At 38.4% G+C, this 25,607-nt stretch overlaps 1 protein-coding gene and 1 long non-coding RNA gene across 3 annotated transcripts in view; one reads left to right on the top strand and one right to left on the bottom strand.

Moving 5' to 3' along the window:
- The first annotated feature begins 8,051 nt into the window (after window positions 1-8,051).
- LOC144662882 (uncharacterized) overlaps window positions 8,052-25,607 on the top strand; it is an 84,310-nt gene continuing 66,754 nt past the window's right edge. Inside the window, exon 1 of the long non-coding RNA XR_013572553.1 lies at window positions 8,052-8,163. This is a non-coding gene — a long non-coding RNA (uncharacterized LOC144662882). The remainder of the gene's footprint in view (window positions 8,164-25,607) is intronic.
- The window catches only part of LOC144662782 (fibroblast growth factor receptor 1-A-like), an 80,488-nt gene continuing 63,367 nt past the window's right edge, over window positions 8,487-25,607 (bottom strand). Inside the window, exons 5-21 of one of the 2 annotated variants that reach the window (XM_078523699.1) lie at window positions 25,288-25,536; window positions 21,251-21,517; window positions 19,005-19,298; window positions 18,038-18,346; window positions 17,406-17,663; window positions 16,959-17,072; window positions 16,551-16,569; window positions 14,952-14,994; window positions 14,396-14,654; window positions 14,207-14,317; window positions 13,497-13,687; window positions 13,124-13,246; window positions 12,959-13,029; window positions 12,692-12,732; window positions 9,908-10,004; window positions 8,868-8,967; window positions 8,487-8,712 (exon numbers count right to left, since the gene is read on the bottom strand). In XM_078523699.1, the coding sequence (XP_078379825.1) occupies window positions 8,644-8,712; window positions 8,868-8,967; window positions 9,908-10,004; window positions 12,692-12,732; window positions 12,959-13,029; window positions 13,124-13,246; window positions 13,497-13,687; window positions 14,207-14,317; window positions 14,396-14,654; window positions 14,952-14,994; window positions 16,551-16,569; window positions 16,959-17,072; window positions 17,406-17,663; window positions 18,038-18,346; window positions 19,005-19,298; window positions 21,251-21,517; window positions 25,288-25,536 (2,615 nt within the window). In that variant the 3' untranslated portion in view covers window positions 8,487-8,643. The remainder of the gene's footprint in view (window positions 8,713-8,867; window positions 8,968-9,907; window positions 10,005-12,691; window positions 12,733-12,958; window positions 13,030-13,123; window positions 13,247-13,496; window positions 13,688-14,206; window positions 14,318-14,395; window positions 14,655-14,951; window positions 14,995-16,550; window positions 16,570-16,958; window positions 17,073-17,405; window positions 17,664-18,037; window positions 18,347-19,004; window positions 19,299-21,250; window positions 21,518-25,287; window positions 25,537-25,607) is intronic. The other variant, XM_078523700.1, reaches the window with a different exon arrangement.

Consider the following 25,607-nt stretch of genomic DNA (forward strand, 5'->3'; position numbering starts at 1 on the left):
TTCTTTGTAAAAATAAGGATCAATATCACTTGTATTTTCAAAAGATGCATTTGTAGGTATACAACACTTTGACAATATTATGAAAAAGTTCAACATCAATAAGAGGACAGACGCATAGAAAAATGAGGTCAATTTGTAAGTTTTTCTCTTTCGCGACCAAAACCGCATAGAAAATCCATCATTTCGATTACGTGCGCGCGCTAACGATGCGCAATACAAAACAGAGACATGACCTTAAGGACGTTCTCGCCAAAATGTTCTACACGATAGATTTCTTTAACTTTTTTGCTGCAGTCAGATAATGTGTTACTTGTGTCGGAAATACAAAAAAAAGGAGGGGTCACCGACTTCGTTTCAGAGAAAAAGCGTTTATTGTTAAAAATATCGAAGATGAGTAAACAGGGGCTAACGATCTTAATTACATTTTGTAGAAATGCGTCTGTTGCGTAAATAATTCTTTTCCCATCAGTTTTTTTGCAAAACTTTTTCCTAGAAAAAGGAATTTAAAACTGTCGTACGGCAAACAGAAATTAACCTCAAAAAGTGGAATTCAAACCGTCAATGTGACAAAAAAATCAAATTTTCACTCGATAGATTTTTTTATTTTCTCACAAAACGTAGATATCAATTAACAAAAGTTGTCTATTAAGAAAAAGGTAGGGGTCACCGACCATTTAAGAGAGCAAATTGCAAGTGAAGCGAGCGGAACGGCAAGTCACCCTATATGTTCTTAGAAATTTTACTCAGCGCGTGTGCTCAAAGTGTGGCGTGGCATGGCGTTGCGACATGAATTACGTGCGTAGTAGGGATGCGCATAAACAATTAGCAACTCCTGATCAGAGCTGGGAAATCAATTATTTGCGTTCAGAGCCAATTTAATTTTTACGACAAAAGCAGATAGATTTTAATCCCACCAACAGAATGTTCTAAAAAGTTGTTAAAATGTCTGCCTTGTCAATAAGATGAAACATTCCAAGAGGAAATCTTTCAACAAGAGCAAGCAATGTATATTTATTGGCCTTAAAACGACAGTCACGTAGCTATGACAAAAATGTTCATACGTTTGCGTTTTGTAATTCGCGTACATTTCTTATATGAAACGGCTATGTCATTGAACAAAAAAATAACAATAAAGACAATAATAACAAGAAGACAACAAATTTTCCAAATAAAAACACTTTTACATAGAATACCAAAACACTTACAAAAATCGCTTTCATTAAATCCGGGTTACGTTACTTTTAAAAAGCTTTAGTTATATTTACTGAAATTATTTTCGTATATCGCTTAAGGACGTTCGCGAGAAAATCTTCCAACATTGCAATTTTTCTTAAAATTTCACCAGAGCTAGTTTATTAGTTACTTTTATCAGAAATGTAAAAAAAGTGAGGGTCACCGACTTCGTTTCCGTAATACGATAACCGAAAGAGGGCGCGTATTTGGATAAATTTCACTTCGTCACAAGATATGACCTCAGCGGCTTCGGGCGACAAAATATTTTAAAGTAATCGATGTAGGCTAACTTTCTTTGTCTGAATTTATTTTAGTGGGTCTATTGTACAAATATATTTCGGTTTTGAAGTCCCTTAAGGAAAATCGTGCCTTAAAAAATTGGATTTGCGAACACTCGAGACTGGAAAATGTGACTAATTTGGTCGCGCGCGAGGGGAGAAAACGAAAAAATAACAAAGTTCCAACATTGGAAATTCGCTCATTTTTTGTCAATCAGTAGAGATTTATCGGTAAAGTTGGTATATCCCGAAAAAAGTGGGGGTCACCGACCGTTTAAGAGAGGAAACTGCAAGCGAAGTTAACGCAACGGCTACCAACCCTATTCGCGCCAGTCCCTTACAAGAGCGAGTATAAATAAGAGCCCTGCATCTCATTTCGGCCCAGTTCGCGTAAGAATCCTTCGCTTCTGTTACCTGATGTGTTGTAAAAGCAAATGTTAAACTCCGTTTTGGCCGCTATCTTTCAAGCTTAAGCATTTCTTCGACGCCTTTACACTTCTGCAGCTATCCAGTCCCAAGTCCGGCACTATCTGGTAAAGTAGCGTTGTGTATTTATCTGTTTTTGTCATTTACTGGCTTGTTTTTTAATACCACGTGTTCCCTGGTTAGCTCTTGTTTGTGCAGCGCTTTTTCCTCGGTTCCCTCACTTAAAGTTTGCACGCTTGCACTGATGTGAATGTTTATTTTATGCGTGCTTCGCCTAGCAAACTCCGGGTTTGTGAAGTGCTATTCCCGTCGGTCGGCTTCCAACACATTTTGCACACGTTTATTCAGTTTATTGAGTCTAATGCTTGCGTGCGCTTTGCGCATGCGCATTAGACTCTTTGTTATATGAAAAAAGCTGTAAGCAATCCCAAGGGAATGGTTCGGGATCGATAATCGTTCGCTGTAATGTAGAAAACAATGATCAGCTGCAAGAACGGACTCCGTACGGACACGCACGATTAGTTTCAATTAAAAACAGCCAATCAGCGACACGTGTTCCCACGCATAATTAAAAGTTCTTTCTCAAGTCACGATTATTCAACACTTGAACAGGACGAAATAATTTTCCAGTTAAGACATTTGTAAGCTTTTTGTGAAAATAAATCTTCGTTTTCAGTTCAGTTAAGCACTTGTGTTTTCGTCTTGCTTAAAAAGCAAGACGTCTTTGAGAAAAAATATTTCGACGGCGACTCGCGTTTATTTACACAATGCGACCAAATATTTATTTTGTTTTAAAAAATAGAAAACTTTACCTCGGTTTTTGTATTTAAGTCATTCGAATTTTGACCAATTTTTTTCTTTACAGTGCAAACAAAAACCTTCAAAAATAAAAGATGTACATGGATAAATGTAAATCAAGTTACGCGACTAAATCAAAATGCGTTTGTTTGGCCGCTTTGCAGTATTACACTGTCCCGGCCTTTGCCATACACTGAAATCGAATTTCATGCTTTTACGACTCTCAGAGATCTTAAGTTCTTCTTACAGCTAGAAAAATCATAAAATGGTTACATTGATATGGAAGTGATGATTCGCGAAATTTGTACATCATGATAAACAGTCTTCGCTCCTGTGTATGGTAGCTCGATAATAATTGCCTAGTTTCCAGCGTTCAAAAGGTCATCATTATATTGACGTGAGCATTTACACCCGTTTTTAGGAAAATCTGTCACTAAGTGCTTACAGTACAATGGAGTAACAGTCACTATTTCAAGTGCTTTTATTGCAAAATCTGTTTCAAGAGTCATCATCAAAATGGTGAAAAATCTGAAAGAAAACGATGTGAAGTTCTTCAACCCTTGTTGTAATGAACATGCTTTTTGTAAATCGTCACGCAATCTTGTCCAAATGTTTAATCGTTTCTGCTTTTACGGACAATACGGAAGAAGTAACATCAACTCCTGTTCATACTTTAAATTTTGTGAAGCATATAACATTTATGACTGTTTCGTTTTCATCCATAATCATCCACGATGCCCCTAGCTTGCTATAAGCATTTTAAATTAAACTCCCGAACACAAACCTCTAACCAATTTTAACCGGCTTACGAAAACCGCGCAATCTGTATCACTATGCCATACGACATTAGACTCATGTCACCCTTGGTGACCTATTTTTGTTATGTCAGTGTGCTTCGCCTCGCAAACATCGGGTTTGTGCAGTGCTTTCCGTTGGCACACGTTTATTTTGTTATGTTAGTGTGCTTCGCCTCACAAACATCGGGTTTGTGCAGTGCTTTCCGTTGGCACACGTTTATTTTGTTATGTTAGTGTGCTTCGCCTCGCAAACATCGAGTTTGTGCAGTGCTTTCCGTTTGCACACGTTTATTGTTGTTAGTGTGCTTCGCCTCGCAAACATCGGGTTTGTGCAGTGCCTTCCTTCATTTTTGCACACGTTTATCTGTTATGTTGGTGTGCTTCGCCTCGCAAACATCGGGTTTGTGCAGTGCTTTCCTTTTGCACACGAATATTTGTTATGTTGGTGTGCTTCGCCTCACAAACATCGGGTTTGTGTAGTGCTTTCCGTTTGCACACGTTTATTTTGTTATGTTAGTGTGCTTCGCCTCGCAAACATCGGATTTGTGCAGTGCTTTCCGCCGTTTGCACACGTTTATTGTTGTTAGTGTGCTTCGCCTCGCAAACATCGGGTTTGTGCAGTGCTTTTCTTTTTCACACGAATATTTGTTATGTTGGTGTGCTTCGCCTCACAAACATCGGGTTTGTGCAGTGCTTTTCTTTTTCACACGAATATTTGTTATGTTAGTGTGCTTTGCCTCGCAAACATCGGGTTTGTGCAGTGCTTTCCTTCTGCACACGAATATTTGTTATGTTAGTGTGCTTTGCCTCACAAACATCGGGTTTGTGCAGTGCTTTCCTTTGCACGCCTTTAATTTGTTTAGCCAGCGTGCTTCGCCTCGCAAACACCGGGTTCAGTTGTGCTGTGCTTTCCTTCTGCACACTAATATTTGTTATGTTAGTGTGCTTTGCCTCGCAAACATCGGGTTTGTGCAGTGCTTTCCTTCTGCACACGTTTATTTGTTGTTAGTGTGCTTTGCCTCACAAACATCCGGTTTGTGCAGTGCTTTCCTTTGCACGCCTTTAATTTGTTTAGCCAGCGTGCTTCGCCTCGCAAACACCGGGTTTGTGCAGTGCTTTCCGCCGTTTGCACACGTTTATTGTTGTTAGTGTGCTTCGCCTCGCAAACATCGGGTTTGTGCAGTGCTTTTCTTTTTCACACGAATATTTGTTATGTTGGTGTGCTTCGCCTCACAAACATCGGGTTTGTGCAGTGCTTTTCTTTTTCACACGAATATTTGTTATGTTAGTGTGCTTTGCCTCGCAAACATCGGGTTTGTGCAGTGCTTTCCTTCTGCACACGAATATTTGTTATGTTAGTGTGCTTTGCCTCACAAACATCGGGTTTGTGCAGTGCTTTCCTTTGCACGCCTTTAATTTGTTTAGCCAGCGTGCTTCGCCTCGCAAACACCGGGTTCAGTTGTGCTGTGCTTTCCTTCTGCACACTAATATTTGTTATGTTAGTGTGCTTTGCCTCGCAAACATCGGGTTTGTGCAGTGCTTTCCTTCTGCACACGTTTATTTGTTGTTAGTGTGCTTTGCCTCACAAACATCCGGTTTGTGCAGTGCTTTCCTTTGCACGCCTTTAATTTGTTTAGCCAGCGTGCTTCGCCTCGCAAACACCGGGTTTGTGCTGTGCTTTCCTTGGCCCCTGTGGAATTGAACGCTTTTATGCTTTATTTGTACTTGTATCTGTGAGGTTTTTTGTTGCGTACTTTGCCGTGCAAACTTCGGGTTTGCATAGTGCTTTCCACTCCTTTAGCTTCCGTACACTGGTTTTCTTTTTGCCACCGTATTGTTTAAGATGTTTTGCTCTGGCATATCTGTTTGGGTTTTCTTGACAGCAAAGTTCACTGTTTTTACACGTTTCGATTTTACTGCCCTATTGTCCCGGGCCATTTTTCTTTTCCTTTTCTTCCCATGGTAGCCTGAAAGGGTGTCTAATGCCCTAGTCGGTTTACTGACGCTCAGGCTGCCATCCCTTGGGTGGGTTCTCTCGTGCATTCCAGCGCCAAATATTTTTGTCCTATGCCATGTACATTTATCCTGGATTTTCTGTATCTCTAGTTCTGCCGCCCAAGGGAAGGCAGTCTGTCATCAGTTGCTTTATGATTTGTCTTTGTGGAAAAGTGCTCGGCTTTAGGCCGGGGATCGCGAACTTTTGCTTAGATAACTGCGCGTCCTGTCCCGGGGCCGTTTTTCTTTCCTTTTCTTCCCATGGTAGCCTGAAAGGGTTTCTAATGCCCTAGTCGGATTACTGACGCTCAGGCTGCCATCCCTTGGGTGGGTTCTCTCGTGTATTTCCAGCGCCAGATCTTTTTGTCCTGTGCCATCTTATTTATCCTGGATTTTCAGTACTTCAAGTTCTGCCACCCAAGGGAAGGCAGTCTAGCCTCAGTTGTTGTATGCTTTGTTTGTGTGAAAAAGTGCTCAGCCTTAGGCTGTGGATAGCGAACTTTAGCCCCAGCTGGAGCCTAGTTTAGACCTTGTCAGCTAGATTGGTTAGTGTCTTGCTAGCATTTCGTCTTCAGTTATGGGTTGCTGGGAAGGATTTTTCTGGTTTGAGTTTTGGGTCTTTGGGTTTGAGTATTGGCGATGTCTTGGGTCATCTGGTTTTGGGCCATGTAATGCGCAGACTTCTGAGCGCGGGAGCATATCTCCATCTCTTATTAGCGAGCGTGAAAGGGACTGTCGCGAATAGTATGCTATTCGCGCCAGTCCCTTACAAGAGCGAGTATAAATAAGAGCCCTGCATCTCATTTCGGCCCAGTTCGCGTAAGAATCCGGGCTGTTGTGGCCGAGACCTGTTGTTTATTCCTTTCGCGCTTGCCTCTCTATGCTACCGTGCTTTTTCTTTTCCCACCCTCCCTCACCCTTTCCATTTCCGCTTCCAACTTACCAAAGCGCGGTCGCATATCTCCATCTCTTATTAGCGAGCGTGAAAGGGACTGTCGCGAATAGTATGCTATTTGTGTTTGGAAAGTTTTCTCAGCGCGCGCGCTCATGCATGACGTGGCGCATAAACAATTAGCCATGTTCAAAACGAGCAGGGGACTGGGTAAGAATATTCAATATCGATTGGATTGAAAAACTGGGCCTGTCATCTGAAAGAGCATCCAAAAATTAGTAACTCAACCAAATTTGAGAGTTATTGGTTTAAACGCAGAGGCATGGAACTCTTTTAAAAATCGTTAAAATAAGAGAGCTTAGTATGACTGGATGGACAGCTGTCCATCCAATCCATACAAAGCTCTCTTATCTTAGCAATTTCTAAAAGTAAACCATACCTATGCGTTTAAACCAATAACTCTCAAATTTGGTTGAGTTACTAATTTTTGGATGCTCTTTCAGATGACCGGCCCAGTTTTTCAATCCAATCGATATTGAATATTCGTACCCAGTCCCCCACTCGTTTCGAACATGGCTAATTAGCGCGAACGTCCTTAAACACCAGTACTCTAAATACGTAAATAACAAAACTACAAAATACTCTTTAATTGTAGTGGCCTAGAATGGTGCAATTAATTACTTTGACTAGGTTTCAATAAGGGTTTTAAATTACTTTGGCGACCAGCGGAATGCAATGGCGCTATAGAAATAAGCCGTCCAAAAGTTTGGTAAACGTTGATTACAAGTTTTTAAAAGTTGATTTGACGACAAATTTCCTAAATAAATTTTTTTTACGTGGGATATTAAAATACTAGCAACTTTGCTTACGTTTATTCCGGATAACGTTATTTTTAAGAAGCTTTTTAGCCAAATTTATGCTTAATCCCATTTCTAAAACTGCTTTCATAAATCGCTTAAACAGCAGTATTAATACATAAATTACAAAAATACAATAAACCACTCTTTAAGCGTAGTAGCCGAGAATGGTACAATAAAATTTCTTTGACTAGGTTTCGATGGAGGGTTGTAATTACTTTGACGACCAACGAAATACAATGGTTCTTTACAAATTAACCGTGCCAACGTTTGGTAAAAGGTGATTAAATGCGTAGGCGAATTACAGTAGTTCGTCTATTAAACGATATTCCATTACCACTTTATACAAATTCATTCACCTTTTCCAATAAAACAATCAAACCACTTAAAATCGATAGCATACACAATAGACATAAAATACCGTAAATTTTCGATAGTAACGGGTCATGATCAGTAACGGCCACCCGGCAAAAGAATGGCGCTCCATATAATCTCAAACGTAACTTGGCCTGCTATTTAAGAAACAAGGAAATAACCTGTGCAAACTATCTGTACCCAAACTAATCTTATCTCTTTACTGGATGAACCTTTTTTCAGACGGCAATATATTACTCTGATGTTCTGATGTAATAAACTCTCTCCATCGAGATTTTTTTTTTAACCTCTAAATATATTAAAACTTTTTTATCAATGAAGAGCAGCCTACACGTGCCGTTAGTACCCGAAAGTGGCGACTCCTCGAAAGTTGCGTTTCTCCAAAAGCAGCGATTGAAAATTGAATTGTCCTTACTTTAAGAACTTTACAGTATCCAGCTGACAATTTAATATAACTACCAAACATAGAAATTTGTGATTAGAATCGAAAAATAATCTTTTTTTGCAGTGTAGTACCGCTTCTCCAGAGTCAAAGGAGACTTAAACAATCAACATGCCTTTACTCGTAGCTTGATTATTTTTTTAAAAAATATGTATATATTTGGTAAAACCAAGGTGAAATACCGGTTTTCGCGTCGTGAACCTGTCCACGTTTGTAGTGCTTTTGAGTGGGCATGTTATCAAACAGCACATTGGGGAGAAGAGGGAGGGGGGGGGGGGTAGTTGCCTTTCTTAATTACCTTATGTTTCTTCAATGCTGTTTCTCTTGTTGTTGCTATTGAAAACCCTGTTACTGTTCTGATGATGATGATGATGTTCTGGGCGTAACATTTGGGCTAGTGGAGACTGATTTTTTGCCAAAAAAAAAAAAGGTTGTTGTTTTTTGTTATTTGAAGATTTGTTATTTGGGTGCGGAGAGGGGGTTATAACCGAGATGTCTAGCTATCTAAATAACAACAATATATTGATCTCAAAGTCAGGGGGTTAAACAGTCAATCAGCTGTGAGATCTTCAACATTGGCGTACAAACTGTTGTCATACTGCTCGAGGTTGACGTACGTCTGAAACAGAAAGGAAATAATTAGTGAGCTGACATTTACAAGAGAATCTGCCATCTGCCAATCTTGAAATCAGTAGTGGAACTAAAATACATCCAAATCGATACTGACGCTCAAATGCGTAGAACTGAACATTAACTTATTGCTTAGCTTATTACCCTGTGGTTTCTCTCCATGTCTTTCATCGTATCTTTTAGTTTGGCAAACGATGGCCGATCATTTGGATTTTCTTCCCAACACTTCAGCATGGTCTGGTATCTAAGAACAAAAATAATCAGCACAAAGGACGAAAAGGAAAAGTTGATTTATTTATATAACTATAAATATGAAATCAGTAAAAAAGACTTCATCAACATTCATGGGACATATATATTGCTTGAAAAGCCAACGAATATGTGATCAAAATCTCGATTCTAAAAAGATCTTGATTATGGAAAACAGGCGCATTAGTTTAAGAGAATAGCTAAAATAACCGCGAAAAGGAAGGACTGAAAATCGTAGTAAGTGTATCTGTATACTAAAATCAATATATACTAGTTATGCAACGCTTTCGAGTGGTATACTATGGAATATCCCACGAGTCACTTTGGGATATTCCATAGTATACCACGAGAAAGTGTTGTGTAACTATTTTATACCATGCCATAGAAAATACGCTCACTAAATTTCATCGAGAATAAGATCGCAGCGCACGATGGGAAGGTTGGGTTGAATACCGTCGAATATACAACGGCTTTCCTGTATTCTGATTGGCTGTATTTTCTATGGCATGGTATAAAAATCGATGTTATAACCTTGAATTAAAAAGAAATGGAATGAACAAAGCAACCTGCATTTTTTGCTTCCTTTTTGTCGTTAGAAAAAACTCAATAACTATTTTACAAAAAATTCAACAATTATGAAATAGTTATTGAGGTTTTTTTTCTAACTCCACTAAGAAGGGAAAAACAACGTGCAAAACGAGTAAACCTCAAATAAAGTAAAGTAGTCTCCGCGAGCAACGTCTGAAAAATCTCATTTTAAAGTCTAGTTTTGGGACAAAAAAAGCGACGGTTGACGAATCTCTTAATCTTTTACATCTGTGCTCCAGCGTTGTATTCTTGACTCACCCGCCTCGCTTGCCAAAAATCACTAGTAAAGCTCTCAAATATATACATTGCAACAACACACTAAAATATCTAAGAATGTACATATTTACAGTTTGTTATCCACATGTTTTGGTTTTGGCATTCTGAATCCTTCTTGAAGTTTCCTGGCGATTTGTCGAGCGTTAATTCCTGGATATGGAGATCCACCTAGACATAAAAAGTCATATTTTTGGTGATAATTAATGCCATTTTTTACTTTCAAAGACAAATTTGAATTGATTTTTGGTTGGTTTTCTAACAACTGTGTAAAATTTCCATTTACTAATAAATGAGATCAGCACTAAAATATATTCTCGTTAACTTTAAAGGAAATCAATTTCAGTAGGACACGGTTTCCAATTAACTTTCTATAATCCTCTAAATCCTCTCGCGTAGAACAAGATACGCGAAAATACGACATTTTGTTGTTCAATTGCAAGTGCTCTAATTGAGTTCAGCGTAAGCCAGGCTGCTGACTATTTAAACAATAGAGTGTTTCTGTCGAGGAACTATCGGCTGATAGTTGCCCCGCGGAAATTGGATGTTCTTAAAAAAATAGCCCGAGAAGCGAAGCTTCGAGGGCTAATATGCTAGTTTTAAGAACATCAAATTTTCCAAAGGGCAACTATCAGACCGATAGTTCCAAGACAGAAACACTCTATTGTCTTTATTGTTCACCACTAAATTTTGTTCCGCGCGCACATACAAAAACGAGCATCGTGAATTTAACAAACGAAACAAAACCGGACAAGAAACCTTCTAAATGCAGTAAATTGGTTGGGTTTTTTTTTGTCTGCAGGCAGCTTGTTTACAAAAAACGGTCACGGGCGGGCACTATCGATCCGGGCATTTTTCACGGGAGGGCACTATGGGCTGATAGTAGGGACTTTAAGATACCTGGACGGCTGACCTCGAGGACGGTAGAATTTCGCGAGGAGGACTGGGCCGATGTCGACGTTCTTGGCGGGAACTTCCAACATTAAGAGCTGGCGTGTGTGAAAGAAGGACGGCTTCGTTAGTGGATTAATAATTCCTTAGCCAAAAACATGCGAAGAAAAACATTTGGCGCTTCTAGCCCAAAGTCTGGGACCAAAAAGCACTATTTTCATTCACAGGGTACAATTGCAAATTCCAAGTGAAATTTTTGTAGAAACACAAGCAAGAAAGTTCATAATTTCACGCACGTGGCTTCGCCATCAGCGTTTATGCAAAGCACAGCAAATATATTCGCAACCGCAAATAAAACTCTACTTCTTAACTTTTTACCAGTACCAAACCAAGAATACCATAAAGGACCACCTAACAAAGTAACAGAATGAAAAAAAAAAAAGAGATTTTTAAACCAAATCAAACAAAAAGCACTCCCGTTCACTGGTGGACGGCAAAACTCTACTTCTCACGTCCTCAACAACAGCTGGACGGTGGACGGCAATGTGCGTGGAGCGGGCATGCGCAACATAGGCTACACGCGAAGAATTACTTCCGGTCAGCCGTCCTCGAGGTCAGCCGTACAGGTATCTTAAAGTCCCTAGTGCCCTCCGGCGGACGGGCACTATCGCGTCACGTGTTCAATTTAAACCAATCAGAATCGGAGAAAATTAAGTGGTGAACTATAAGGGCTGATAGTGCCCTCCGGCGGACGAACACTATTGCGTCACGTGATCAATTTAAACCAATCAGAATCGGAGAAAATTTGGTGATGAACTATAAGGGCTGATAGTGCCCTCCGGCGGACGAACACTATCGCGTCACGTGATCAATTTAAACCAATCAGAATCGGAGAAAATTTGGTGGTGAACTATAAGGGCTGATAGTGCCCTCCGCCAGACGAACACTATCGCGTCACGTGGTTAATTTAAACCAATCAGAATCGGAGAAAACTTAGTGGCGAACTATAAGGGCTGTTATAGTTCACCACTAAATTTTCTCCGATTCTGATTGGTTTAAATTGAACACGTGACGCGATAGTGCCCGTCCGCCGGAGGGCACTATCAGCCCATAGTGCCCGCCGAAGAAAAATGCCCGGATCGATAGTGCCCGCCCGTGACTTTTTTTGTAAACAAGCGTGCCTACAGACAGAAAAAGCCAACCAAATGCACTATATTTAGTGAGTTTCTTGCCTGGTTTTGTTTCGTTTGTCAAATTTCGGCTTTCAATTAAGTTTTTTATCCTGAAAAGTAAAAATAATTCGCGGTGCTCGTTTTTGTATGTGCGCGCGGAAGAAAATTTAGTGGTGAACAATAAAGACAATAGAGTGTTTCTGTCTCGGAACTATCGGTCTGATAGTTGCCCCTTGGAATTTTGATATTTGTTTTAAGAACATCAAATTTCCGCGGGGCAACTATCAGCCGATAGTTCCTCGACAGAAACACTCTATTGTTAAAATAGTGCCCTCCGCGGATGAAAACTATCGTGATCAATTTAAGCCAATCAAAATCTGTCCCTTCAAATAGTAAGACAGCAGGCTATTTTAACGGAAATAAGTATATACCACACAAGTAAATGATGCTTTTTGCGAGCGCTGATTGGTTAACTCGGAGGTGATTAGTAAAGTACTATTCACTTCCGAGCAACTAGAGAGAAACAAACTGCCTTCGCGTGTCACTTTGTTTACCGAAAGTGATGTTTTGGTCCGCTTATTATTCAACTTGTTTGGTATATACCAAAACAATTATTATCCATGAAATCAGATTTTCTATTTTTCTCTTGCACGAGTGAAAATACTCCTCGTAAGACGCGTAATACCATAATTTAGAAAAAAATTGAGTTCAACGTTTGCTCGTTTACTTTTGGTCGCAAACATAAATAATTTAAAATACGTCGTGTAATAAAACATTGATTATAATTGAACTTACCTACAGTGAGAATCTCGTAGAGTAGCACACCATAGCTCCAACTGCCGAACAAGTAATGGGTAAGCCTAGTTGTATTAGCGTGAGTCGACATCGACATAGGCACAGGCATTAACTTTTTAATAAAGGTTTTAGTCTTAATAGAAGTATCCTTAAATAAGTCAAAGCTTAAAAAAAATGTTTTAAAATTAAAGAATATTTCGCCATGTTTTACAGAAATTTGTAAATCGATTAAAAAATATCAGATTTCTTGTATTGTAAAGTACTTACACGTCACTTTGTGTTGTGTATGTTCCGTATAACAAAGCTTCATAAGCAGTCCACTTGACAGGCAGTCGGCCCTTTAAAGAAAAAGTGGAAGCAATTGAAAGTAGAAAACATCTATTAATAATATTTTGTGAGTTAAAAACAATTGTAATTCGATGAAATTCTTACCCGACTTTGTTTGGTATAAATATCATCCTGGTGAACATTCCTCGCCATCCCAAAATCTGTCACCTTACACTTCTCTCCTTCACCAACAAGAACATTTCTGGCCGCCAAGTCACGATGGATTATCTGAAGGAAAAAACACAAAAAAAAACACTGTACATTTTTTTTCAATAATATAATAATAAGTACACTTACTAGCAAATGCAATAACTAGCAAATGCTCGAATAAAATTAAAATTCTTACGGGAATGGCACGCCTCGCTTCTTAAATTTAAAGGACATTTGAAAGTTTTTTGCAAAATAGGTGAAAAGTATTTTCAGAGTTAAACAGTTAGTAGGATGAACAATAAAGCAGAAAATACAAAAACAACCAAACCTTCTTCGAAGACAAATAAAACATTCCATCAGCAACTTGCCAGGCGAACCTAATCAACTGTTCCGCCGTCAAACTGGTTTGCGGTTTCACGTCGGGGTCTTTAAAGTAAGTGTCGTTGAGTCCCCGACTCTTTCGCAAGTAACCCAGTAGGTCGCCAAACGGCACGTACTCAATGAGAACTAGCAGTGGATCTATGGTAAAATGAAACCCAGGAAGAGATAATAATAACTAGGCAAGATAATGGGCACCGTAATCAGAAACAAGGACTGATTTTACTTTGACAGGTTGTAATTTGGTGACAGTAAATGGTGGAATCGATATCCCACTGTAATAGAAAAAGGAAGAGTTGTATCGTATTTATGCAGTTACAGGGCTCTTTTTTGCACCGTTGTCACCCCATAAAAGTTTTTATTACTTTTTGATCAGTTTTTTTACTAGTTTTGACAACTCGCTGATGGCTTTCAAATAGCCAATCAAAATGTAAAAAGTGAGGGAGGCGCAGTAGAGAGTAGACCTAAAATTTTGACAACTTTGCCTCTCGTAGTTCTTGCAACTTACTGTCACTGCATGCATCTTACTTCTCCAGTGTCAGTTACACATTCTGTCCACTTGATCATGTGCAGATGAGGTTTCAATTCCTTTGCCAACTTTACTTCGATTATCGTATCTATGTATGCTTGAGATATTATTAATCAGCTTTTTTTATTTACCAGTTTCAGTAACACAGGCCATCAGCTTGATAACATGAGGATGAGGCTTCAGCTTCTTCATTAATTCCACTTCTGCCAACAGGTCTTTTCTATCTGAATCCGGGGCGTTCGCTACAAAACAAACAAAACATCGCAGATGGTTTCCCGCCATTCCAAATGAATTCCATAGTTTATAATTTCTTATCGCACCTTTTAACATTTTGACAGCAACCGTTCTATTTTCCTCGTTACCACGTATGTTCCACGCTGTTGCCTTGGCAACTTGAGAAAAAGCTCCTTTGCCAATAACTTTAATAATTTTGACTTGCTCTCGATTAATTTCCCATCTTCGTCCTGAAGGGTGAAGCGGCATGTAGTCTTCTCCACTGTTTGGAACTGCGTAGTTAGTGGAATCACCAGATGGCATCATATTGGTGGACTGATTTTCGGTCTCCGTAGCCAAAGATTTCTATTGGGAAATAACCAGTTTTCATTTGTTATTCATTCATTGGTCTACTGTTGTAGTTTAAATATTAACAATATGCATGTTAATATTGTATGTCTTTTCTTAACTTCGTGCGATAACATAAGTGATGTCATTTTGCGACTTTTTCAAAGTTAATTTCGGTACAAAACTTTTTCCCATCGTTGAAAACTACTTTTCAAGTTTTATCTTGATTGATGTACCGTAAACTATTCAATACTGCTCCAGGCGCGAGGGCAAGGTTATCTATTGTCTCCAGTATGTAGCTTTAAACTAACTTACCAACGCAACAAGTTCTCTGCCGCACCCCGTACACATATTTCTTCTGAAATAAAGTAACATGTGTCAAGATTGATGATCTTACCATGATCATGATCTTACCATGCACTGGGAATGTCAAGCAAAACACTGCGGGAATGGGTAAACGTAACCGAATTTATTACCACGTAGCTTTTCAACAACAACAATAGCTTTATTTGTACTCGAATTTAAATTAAATTCTACAAAAGTCAGGAGAAATAAATTAAAAGCGAGTACATGGCTGCCCGATGTAGCCATGATCATTGATGGGCTTGTCGTCTGAAACTTAAAAAACATCAACATCACAAGCTTCCTTTCTTAAAGTTCAGTCAGTATGAAAGTTGTTAATTTTACAGCTTAAAAAGAGCTTTTTTTAGCTTTTGATTGTTAAAGCAGTATTTCATTTCACATTGTCAAGTTGCCATCAAGCTTGGCATTAAATTTCTGTTATTTTTCATATGTATATTTTACCTAAAGAATTTCCGTTTCCTGTTTTTCCAAATATTCAATCCAGATTTTGATTTAGTTCCACAAGGTTGGGAAATTTAATTTGCAAAGATCATTTGCAACATATTCGTATCTTATGCACAAAAGGTATATAATCAAATGTTTATCAAGGGTCCTTTTACACAGTTTGTAAAAGGTTTGTCGCTGACGGTTTTTGATGTTAAATTTTTAAAAGTTTAAAAATTTAACATCAAATACAGTCAGCGACAAACCTTTTACAAACTATGTCATCCCCTGACTACAGTTACACTATTTTTAAACAGTTCTTTTTTAGTACTACTGATGAACGCAGCACTTCCGAAATGTTTAGTTTTTACAATGAACTTTCCAGCGTTAAATATAACATTATCCAATTAGTTCATTTCAATTAACGCTGCGCAGGACACTTTCATATTTTTCTTTTACACAGACCGATATTTTAATTCAACGGTTGCATTAAGGCTACGTTTACACGGACACGGTTATCAATCGACACGGTTTCATGACCTCGAAACCGCATCGAAAACGACACGGTTTCGAAGTGTTTACACGGAGCCTATTTAACGATTTTCCGACTGTTTTCGAATGTGATTGTATAAGCAAGCGCTGCTCTCTATGCTTGTTTCACCATGTTTACCCTTCGCAAGCCAGCCAGTTCGTGCCAAAATACATGGCCGTTTTCAAATCGATGCGGTTTCGCCGTTTTTGACCGTTTACACGACAACGAAACCGTATCGTTTTGAAAACGCTCCACTTTTGACAGCGTTTTCAAAACGACCCGGTTACAGTAGTGGTCTCGATCGGTGCCGTGTAAACGAAAGGCGTAACCGCATCGCTTTCGATGCGGTTACAAATGAAACCGTGTCCGTGTAAACAGGGCCTAAGTAAAACTTCTCGCGTGGTAGGTTACGTACGTCACTGTTTTAGGGATGAAATTTGTCTGGCAAACGAACGTCACAGATAGAACCACGTAAAAGGGTTTAAACTGATTGCGTTAAAATGACACGCGCAAAATATAAATGATAACTGCTTATTGAAATTGGGATAATTTTATTTACAAGTATCTTCAGCATATAAATGACCGATTTTACTCACCGATTTGTTTTCGAGATCCCTGAAATGACAACAAAAAATACTGGTCAGTGAGTTTTCTCTTCAATGATATAACCTGGTGCAAACATGAGAGAAAACTTGGGGAAATTTGAAATCTCTCAATCCTTTCTCAAATATTTTCATCAAGCTTTTGAAACAAGAAGAGGCCGCTTTCTTTTTATTTCATGTAAAATTCCGGAACGCGCTAACATAGTTTTGGGCGAGAGGACCATTCAACTAAACAGAGAGCTTGTCGTAAACAATCTACCAAGTAAATTGTTCAAGTATTAACATCAGTTCATGATTTCTCCGCTAATCTCTCTCATTACATTACACATGTCGTTTGAAACATAATTTTCTATCACATCTAAATATGTTCAGGATAATGTAACTGACGCAAGCGTAACTTACCCGCACCACTGCGCAGTCTCCGGAGGAGGATAATCAGAATAACAATTATAATCAACAGCAGGAAGATGATAAGGATATAAACAATGTGAATAATTGTCTCTTTACACGAGGAACCTGAAATATGCAATATAAATATAATTTATATGGTTATTCATTTGAATGCTTGGTTTGGCATATTAGGAGAATGTAATAAATGACGATGAATTTTTTATTTCTTATACCAATTACCATTTCCCGTGTTCATAGAAATCTACTATGGATATATGATTCAACATTCATTTTGTATCAGATTTACTTAATTTGTGAAACGATTCAACAGAACACTCTTACAAAATGTACAGTACACCGGTTGGACACTAGGGATGTACAGCTGACTTGCAAGAAACCAATGGAATCTACGTCATTTAAGCTATCTTCAAATGTGACACTGCTGTATAGTTACCTTACCTTTGATTGTAACCTCCACTGTATATTTCACAGTTCCTACAGAGTTTGAGGCTTTACATTCGTAATTTCCGGCGTCATTTTCTTTGGCTTCGTTAGTGATGAAGTTTGTATCATTGGTGCTACTTTGAAGTAACTTGCCATCTTTACTCCAGGTAACAAGTGGTTTAGGATAGCCATCAGCTTTGCAGAACAAGTAAAGCATGTTTCCCTCAACAACCGTGACTTTACCTTTGCTTTGTGAAGTTATTGTTGGTGATTCTATTGCAAAGAAAGGTAGAAATATGAAGAGTACAGGTATTTGTCAGCTAATTAAAAAAAATTAAGGGAAACCTTCATGAGACATTCTGGTTTGCAACTGACTATTAACAGCCAGTTATTCAAAACACACTCACTTTATTTCGACAAAGTATGTAAAACAGTGCATTCAAAGTGATTTGCTTCTATTTAATATATTTCCTTAATTGGGAGTAGTTCTCTAAGATATGTCTTTATACCAGTCCCGGCATAATGAGCAATTTACGGGAAACTGCCTTCTGGCGATGACAAATCGAAATTATTAGAGTCCACAGTGGGCTTTATAAATCGGCGTAGCTTATTCAAGGAAACGAAACACAAATAAATATAGAACATACCTCCTGTTGCCTTGACTCTTATGATCTTACTATCTTCTTTCAAACTTTCACCAAGTTCGTTTGTCGCAGTAACCACAAATTCATACACATTGCCTTTCTCCAACTCAACTTTCCATTCTCTAGCTGAGTTATCTGTAATTTCCTTTATCTTGGTCCACTTTCCTGGTTTACCATCAGTCACTATCCTTTGGTACACAATGTAGTATGTGATATTACTTCCATAGCTTTGTGGTTCATTCCACTTCAGAGTTATCGTATGGTCTGTTACTTCACTGGGCAGATCTTCAATTACCGCTGTTGCTGGGACTCCTTGGTTAACAAAAATATCATGATCAGTTATCATGGCGTTTAAAGTTATCAATCTCCATTACCTCTTTGCAATATCTTCCCACGTTACTAACTCAAACTGATCATCTGGTGTTACCGTTTTTGAGGGTAACCACATAATAAAGCAAATATCAGCACGATAGCACCTTGAAAAGAGTTATCATTTAGTCTGAGTAACGATCATATCATAAAATCGAGTAACGTCATATCAAATTTTAATATTTTTAATCTTGCGACAAATTATATATTATCATTCCCAAGAGAGTTCAGAAATAAGTTCCCTGAATTAGAATCACAGAACCGTTTGCTTTGTTTTGATTTGTTTGTAAATAACGACCTTTACAGGTCACTTACGTTTTATAGTTTTGCACATGAAAAAGCTATACTGACATAGCATGGTCTGTGATAAAACAACCTGCTTTTACATGTAAATAATTCTATGAAAGATTTTTCTAATCAACATGAGATTTTCTCAGTACTTCTTTCAGTTAGTTAAATTTTAATATGCCTATTTTACATGGCTGCTGAGAAAGGACTTACATTCCGTGCTTGACATAAGTCATAATCAAAAAGTTTCTACATCAAACGACAAGCTAGCAGCATGCGACAATTATTAAAACAATACCTCAATTTTCTTTACCTTCATACTTAGTCTTCACTTGTTTTTCTCCAGCAGGTCCCTCAAAGATAGCGTTCCTGGCAAAAACTTTCACTGTGTAATCGGTATCCCTCTCCAGACTTCGAACAGGCAGACTTGTTGTACCAGGGACAGTAGCATTCTCATTCTTTATCTCAGTGCCACCTTTTTGTATGACCACTCGGTATGCTGTGATAGGACTCCCTCCATCATCAGCTGGTGCAGTCCATTTTACTGTCAGTGAAGTGGCTTGAATGTCTGATTGTCCAATAACGACACTCGGGGCGCCTGGTTTCTCTAGGAGAGTGATAAATACAATTGAAACCCGATTTCTTAAATCCTCAAATTTTTGGACCTCCTCATAACTCAAAGCAAAATTCGTTTCACTTGGATTTCCTTTAATCAGCCAAACACTTCAACTGTACTACCCCCTCCCACTGATTTCTCGAACTCTATGTGCCTCTATCCCTTGAAGATTCGAGTAATGTGGATCCCATTGTATATTTTTGAATTCCAATAAAATATTTTGAATAGTTATTCAGTTCATGTATACATTTATGAAATGAAACAGTTTTTTTTAAGCCGATCTTTTTTTTACAACTTTCGGTGGCTACTGTTCACCTTCGTCAGAGTTCAGCAAAAGTTCGTTGGTGCTCGCGCTACCAATCTGTGCACTTCTTACCGTAAGAAGCGCATGTATAGGACATTTATGCAGTGAATAGGATAAATTAAAGGCATATAATCGCGTAGCTTCCCACGCAGTCGTTCTTAGGGGCTATCGTGTTTCACTCCTCCCCACTAACGCCTGCTTAACCGAGGCTAACATTCCTTTCTGCCGCTAAGCCAATCAGATTTTACCTACTAAAATCCGAAGGGTTGACCTTGACCTTGACTGCAAGACGCTCTTCGCGGAACGAGAGAGCTGTTTAGCACCGTGTGCTTCCAAGTCTAGGATGTTTCGCTTAAATTCATTCAGATGAAAGCAATTTCTGAATTTGCTGGCTACGGTTAATCGCTTGCTTTTTATCAAACTTGTCCTTTGCTGTTCGACAGTCTCACCGATTCGTTGGCTCCGTTGGGATTTTGCCGTTCGAGAAAATATATTTGGTGTGCGGTTCATTTATCATTTTAAATGCGTTTCCTCGAAGGAAAAATATTTTTCGCAACCATAAAATCGAAGGACCGTCAAACTATCGACGGGAAAAATACAAAGCTAGCCTTTTAACACAATATTCAACGTTTATTGTTGTTTTACCCTTCGATTTATTAACTCGGAAATACTAGAGATCTCTTCTTTGAAGCAATGCAGATCCACTGTGTTGATATTTTTTGTTGATGTTCTCACAGATTGTCGATTGGAATATATGTAGGCGAGGAAGATCAACTGCACTTTTCCCAAAACTTCTAACCCTTCCAGTTCCAGCAGATGACCTTATCAAAGTGTTGCACAAAAAGCACTTAAATTATTCCAATCGATATTTTTTCCGGTGTTTTAGCCATCGTAAAATGCATAACTAAAGTGAAATACTGTACTTCAAGCCCGCATGCCGCATCTCCGCGATCATTTTAATTGTTCACCGACAGACAATACCTCAATGGTGATTGGTAGGTTGTCTGGCGAATAAAACAATGGGAAAGGAATGTTGGCCTCGGTTAAGCAGGCGTTAGTGGGGAGGAGTGAAACACGATCGCCCCTAAGAACGACTGCGTGGGAGGCTAATAAGCACGAGGGAACGCTTTCCATTAGTTTACAGCGTTGCTGTCCAAAAACTGTTTCATTTCATAAATGTCCTATACCGATCGCAATACTGGATCCAATATTTTCAGTTGCATGTATACAGTTTACTAGTTCTTAAAAGGTGTTTTATACCTAGCAGTTATACGGTAAATAGAAATTAAGCGTTTTCTTCATTGCCTACTTGATAAAGAGCTTGTTACGCAAAATTTGATCCGCCAGACACATTTTATATTTAAAAATTGTCGATGTCAAGAAAAATCACTTCCGATCTACTGTCAGTTCACACTGTAAGCAAGATATATCAATTAGAGTAAATTTTTATCTTTCTGTTGATTTTATGGTGAAAAGGTTTAACACCTACTCAACATCGAACCATTCAGTAAAAGCTAGCCTGATGAAGCTGATGAAAAACTTTAAACGACAGTTTATTTGGTACCTTTCCCTTTCCTTAAAAAGAAATTAAAAGTTGGCATCAAAACATAATTTTGAAATTAAGACTAACAGCGCTTACTTATCTGTACTAATTTCACTATCTTGAAATCAGCAGGAGTGAGTCCATTGTCAGCATCACACTTGTAACCACCAAAATCATGATCCACATTCATCTTCACACTCGCTATGTTCTCTGTAGCCGTGACTTTCTTGATTTGATTTCCATCAGGTTTGTACCAGGTGAGTGTTGGTGTAGGAACACCATCTGACATACACTTCAACGACACTGTCTGACCAATCCATGACTTGGCAGCTGATGCGGTGGCTTCCTTTATTGTGGGCGGATCTGATAAATAATAATATAACATCAGGTATTTGCCATTAAAACTGGATGGTGATGTTTGCTAACAGCAATAATGTTTTATCTCCTACAATTTGACTGACCCATATAATTATTCACCTTTAACCTTTGGAAATTCTGGTATGCTGGGACTGCTGATGTTTTTTGTTTCTTGACAGTGTGTGACACTAAGTACCATGAAGTTCACGTCTTGGGTGAATAAAAATGTATACTTTGGACGAAGTTATTTAATGAAGATTAATGGAAAACTGACAAACTCTCCTTTTTTTCTCTCACAAAGTGATTTATAGTAAATAATAAAGATGGTACATTTCAAGCTCGGTGATAAATAGTGAAGAAATCGCTATTTATCACTGAGCTTGAAATTTACCATCTTTATTATTTACTACACATTTGATGATTTCGACATTGCTGATCCTAGCAGTATGCAGGACGCGTGTCATATATCAACCTAGTAAGATGGCCCAGCTCACAACGAGTCTCTCGTAGCTCAGTTGGTTAGAGCGCCCAACCGGTATCTGGGAGGCCATGGGTTCGATTCCTGTCGGGGACTCAGATTTTTCTTTGTCCCACGCTCGTGTCATGCTGAATAGTTTCTTCACTAAGTGATTTATAGTTGGCGTTTTCTGTGCGGCTTTAAACGTTTAACAAATCGTTTCAGCGAAATTGATTACACAAGGATTGGGTTGCTTGGTTCAATTAACTTCAAATAACACAGTCTTGGAGTCAAACAAAGCAAGATACACTTGCATTGGAAAGGAACAAATACTTCCAAGTGCCAAAGCTTATTTATTACATTGATGCAATTAAAACAATCACCCCGATCGTTGCTGTTACTTCAATAAGTGTTGTTACAATCAGGGCGATTTAATGAGAACGGGGCGGTCGCAATCACTTAGATTGCCCGTGTTCTATTTGGGCGATTGGTTGCAGACCGGGACGACCGAGAACGATTTTATAAGAACGTCTTTCACACAGGGAGATGATTGAAGCGACCCAAACTGTCCCACGGTGCCTCAAAATTAACTAGATGAAAACGGCCTCACAACCAACATGGTTGCCAAAACAAAAGAGTTTAACCAGACGTTGTTCATGGAAGAAGTCCAAACATTCGTGTGTATAAAGAACAATTTTTAAAAGGACCATAAAATAACTACATTAAATTAAACAGTTGAAAAGCTATAAGAGTAAATTTCGGTTTGGATGCTCCCGAGTCAGAGAGAAGTTATAAAAACTGTCGCCCCGCTCTGACACCAACGTTACTTGAAGAAACAAGTAAGTTTTTCATCTGCCTAGACCATGAGCACGCGCTTTGCACATACCAGATGATCGGGGCGATTTTATGAGAACCCCCTTATCGCTTCCAATCGCTTGGATCGCCTCCAGTCTTCTTGGCAGTCGGAAACGATCGAAGTGATCAAATCAATCATATGAGAACCCCCTTATCGCTTACAATCGCTGGAAAGCTGGAAAGGATTGAAGCTATCGAAACAGTTATATGAGAACCAACCTTTACCAATGGTAGATAATATTTTAACAGTGTGGCATTAAGATAACTCAGTACTGTTAATTAATTGTGACAGCATAAGTACATGCACCCAAATCAACCCTGCAGATGTATATGCTTCATGATGCGTTTTGTATTTTATTTTATCATCGACAACAAAATGACAACAAAGATCGAGGAAGAACAAGCATCAGCAACTACGCCATACAGGTGAGTTTTTGGCTACAAACGTTCGAGCACAAAATAACAACGACGTGATTATTTACATAGTTTAAATATTAGTAGATGTAGTCCTTTTAAAGTTTGATAACATTTTAATGTTCCATTGCCTTACTCGGCAAATTGTTACAGCGGTCAGTACATGTTCAGTGCTCTAAAGGTCTCCATCCCAGTCTTATATTTAGTTAAATTATGAAATGAGTGATCATTATCGAGGATAGCAATAAAGCACGTGTGGCTTTACAAAGGATTGTTAAATTATAGCTATTAAACGGACCAGAATTCACTATTAAGAATACACAATAACTACACGTTACTTCCCAGGGTAAACCGATGAAAGGTTAACTAATATCTTCATACGGCAACAAAGGAAAACAAAGTAACATACGAAAAATTCTTCTCTAAATTCGGTTAACTTATAACCTGATAAGCACCATTGGAATTTTTGAAAATGACACATCAATTTAAAAATTAGTCCTGGGGTAAACTTTCAACAAATTTTCTTCCAGGCAGACCGTTCTGCACTACAAGTACACCTTGCTCACCTATTTTGTCGCTTGTTGTGACCGAAACATCAATAGATTTTTGTTACATTCGCAGTTAGAGAACTTGTTATAACATCAGATTAGATAACCCAAATAACTTAAATAACACAGAGTACCAAAATATTCATCAAAATATGTAGTACATTTAGCTTATGCTCACATGTCAGTTCAGTTTTTGGTTGTTGTTGTTTTTTCTTAGTTTGTTTTATTTTGCTATGGATGTGCTGATTATCTTTTGCCGTAAGTTGATTTCCTTTGGCCGTATAAAGTCGAATTATAAACCCTTGTCGTGATGTTCTGTCAGATGAGAGTTTATTACTTATTGCTGTGAGTTTACAGTATAAGTGAATTTTTTAGAAGTGTTGAACGACGTCAAAGCATTCAACAAAATTAATTTATCTAAACTAAACTTGTTCTGAGAATCATGTTTACCCGATCTAGCTCTAGCGTAAGGTGTAAAAACAAAGTAGTTCAAATAATTTTTTCCTTTTATAAAGCTCACTTTTACACTGAATACCTATGATTTAGTATACATTAAAATTTGTTTAAACTGTGCACACGGTAAGAAATAAAAAATGACCACCGATTTATCCCAGATAAGTTTTAAATTTGCGTACGCGAGGAACCCATTTGGCAAGAAAAGTGAGACGGAAATATCTGTCCAAGAAATATATTGACGTCTCTGGCCGTGAGTTGTTCTGCCTCGAGATTATTATTTTTGTTGCACCGTAAGACATTCATTTTAACCATGATCGATTTAAATTTGCTTGCACCTATGGGCCAGCATTTACATTTCTTTTTATTCTTAGAAAGCAGAGAATTAACATTAATTTTTAGGCCATGAGTTGTTCTACCTCGAAACTGTATTATTTTTGTTGTATCGTAAGAAATTCATTTTAACGATGATCGATTTATAAATTTGTCCTGCACCGGCCTATGCGCAGCGTATACATTAAAGCTTTGACCGCATATTTATCAGAATGGAAACATTGTTAACTTCAGTAAAAAATAAATAAATGGGAAGCTCCGCTTTTAGCTTTTAATCTATATATTAAGGTTCGTGGGAAGTTTGTTTAATAGGGTAGCGGCATGATCTTGAAAGGTGTTAGATATTAGTAGGATTTCTACTTGAATACCACTGTTTGACCTTAAGATTGTGGACGGATTGTGAACAGTTAAACGTAAGTATTCCGGCCAAAAAGGACTATACAGAGCTTTGTACACTAGTTTAAGCAAATTCAGTTGTCTATGTTCTTGTATTGGCAACCAATTGAGAGATAGGACGTCGTCTAGAGAAGTATATCTCCCCACTACAAAACTCGCAGCCGCCTTTTGCACAAGCTGAAGACGATTCAATGCTAAACCAACAAAAACCAACACTGATTTTGCATGAACTCACTGCTAGTTATTTTTTATACGTTTGTAGGTTGCTGCAGCAGCTTATACTATTAAACTCTTAAGGACATGCTGGGATGCAGACTTACATTGCACAGAAACATAAACTTTGGCTGTCTTATCTTGTTCCACTCCATTGCTTGCAGTGCACACATACATCCCGGTGTCACTTCTGTCACTGTTCTTAGTGTTCGGATCTTTTGGTACAGCTCTGCCTTGTACGTACTTTTTCCATGATATAGAAGGTGTTGGAAAACCAGACGCAGCACATCTCACATCAATAGGATTTGTGTCATTTACTGTTACGTTTTGTGGCAACTTGGTAAAGTTGGCTGGAACTGCACAAAAAAAATTCGAACAAAACTAGACCAGTTTGCTTGACTTAGTTATCCTGCGGATTATGCACCCA

The sequence above is a fragment of the Oculina patagonica genome, chromosome 8 (assembly GCF_052425735.1).
Source record: "Oculina patagonica isolate OP01 chromosome 8, crgOcupat, whole genome shotgun sequence".
Lineage (NCBI taxonomy): Eukaryota > Metazoa > Cnidaria > Anthozoa > Scleractinia > Oculinidae > Oculina > Oculina patagonica.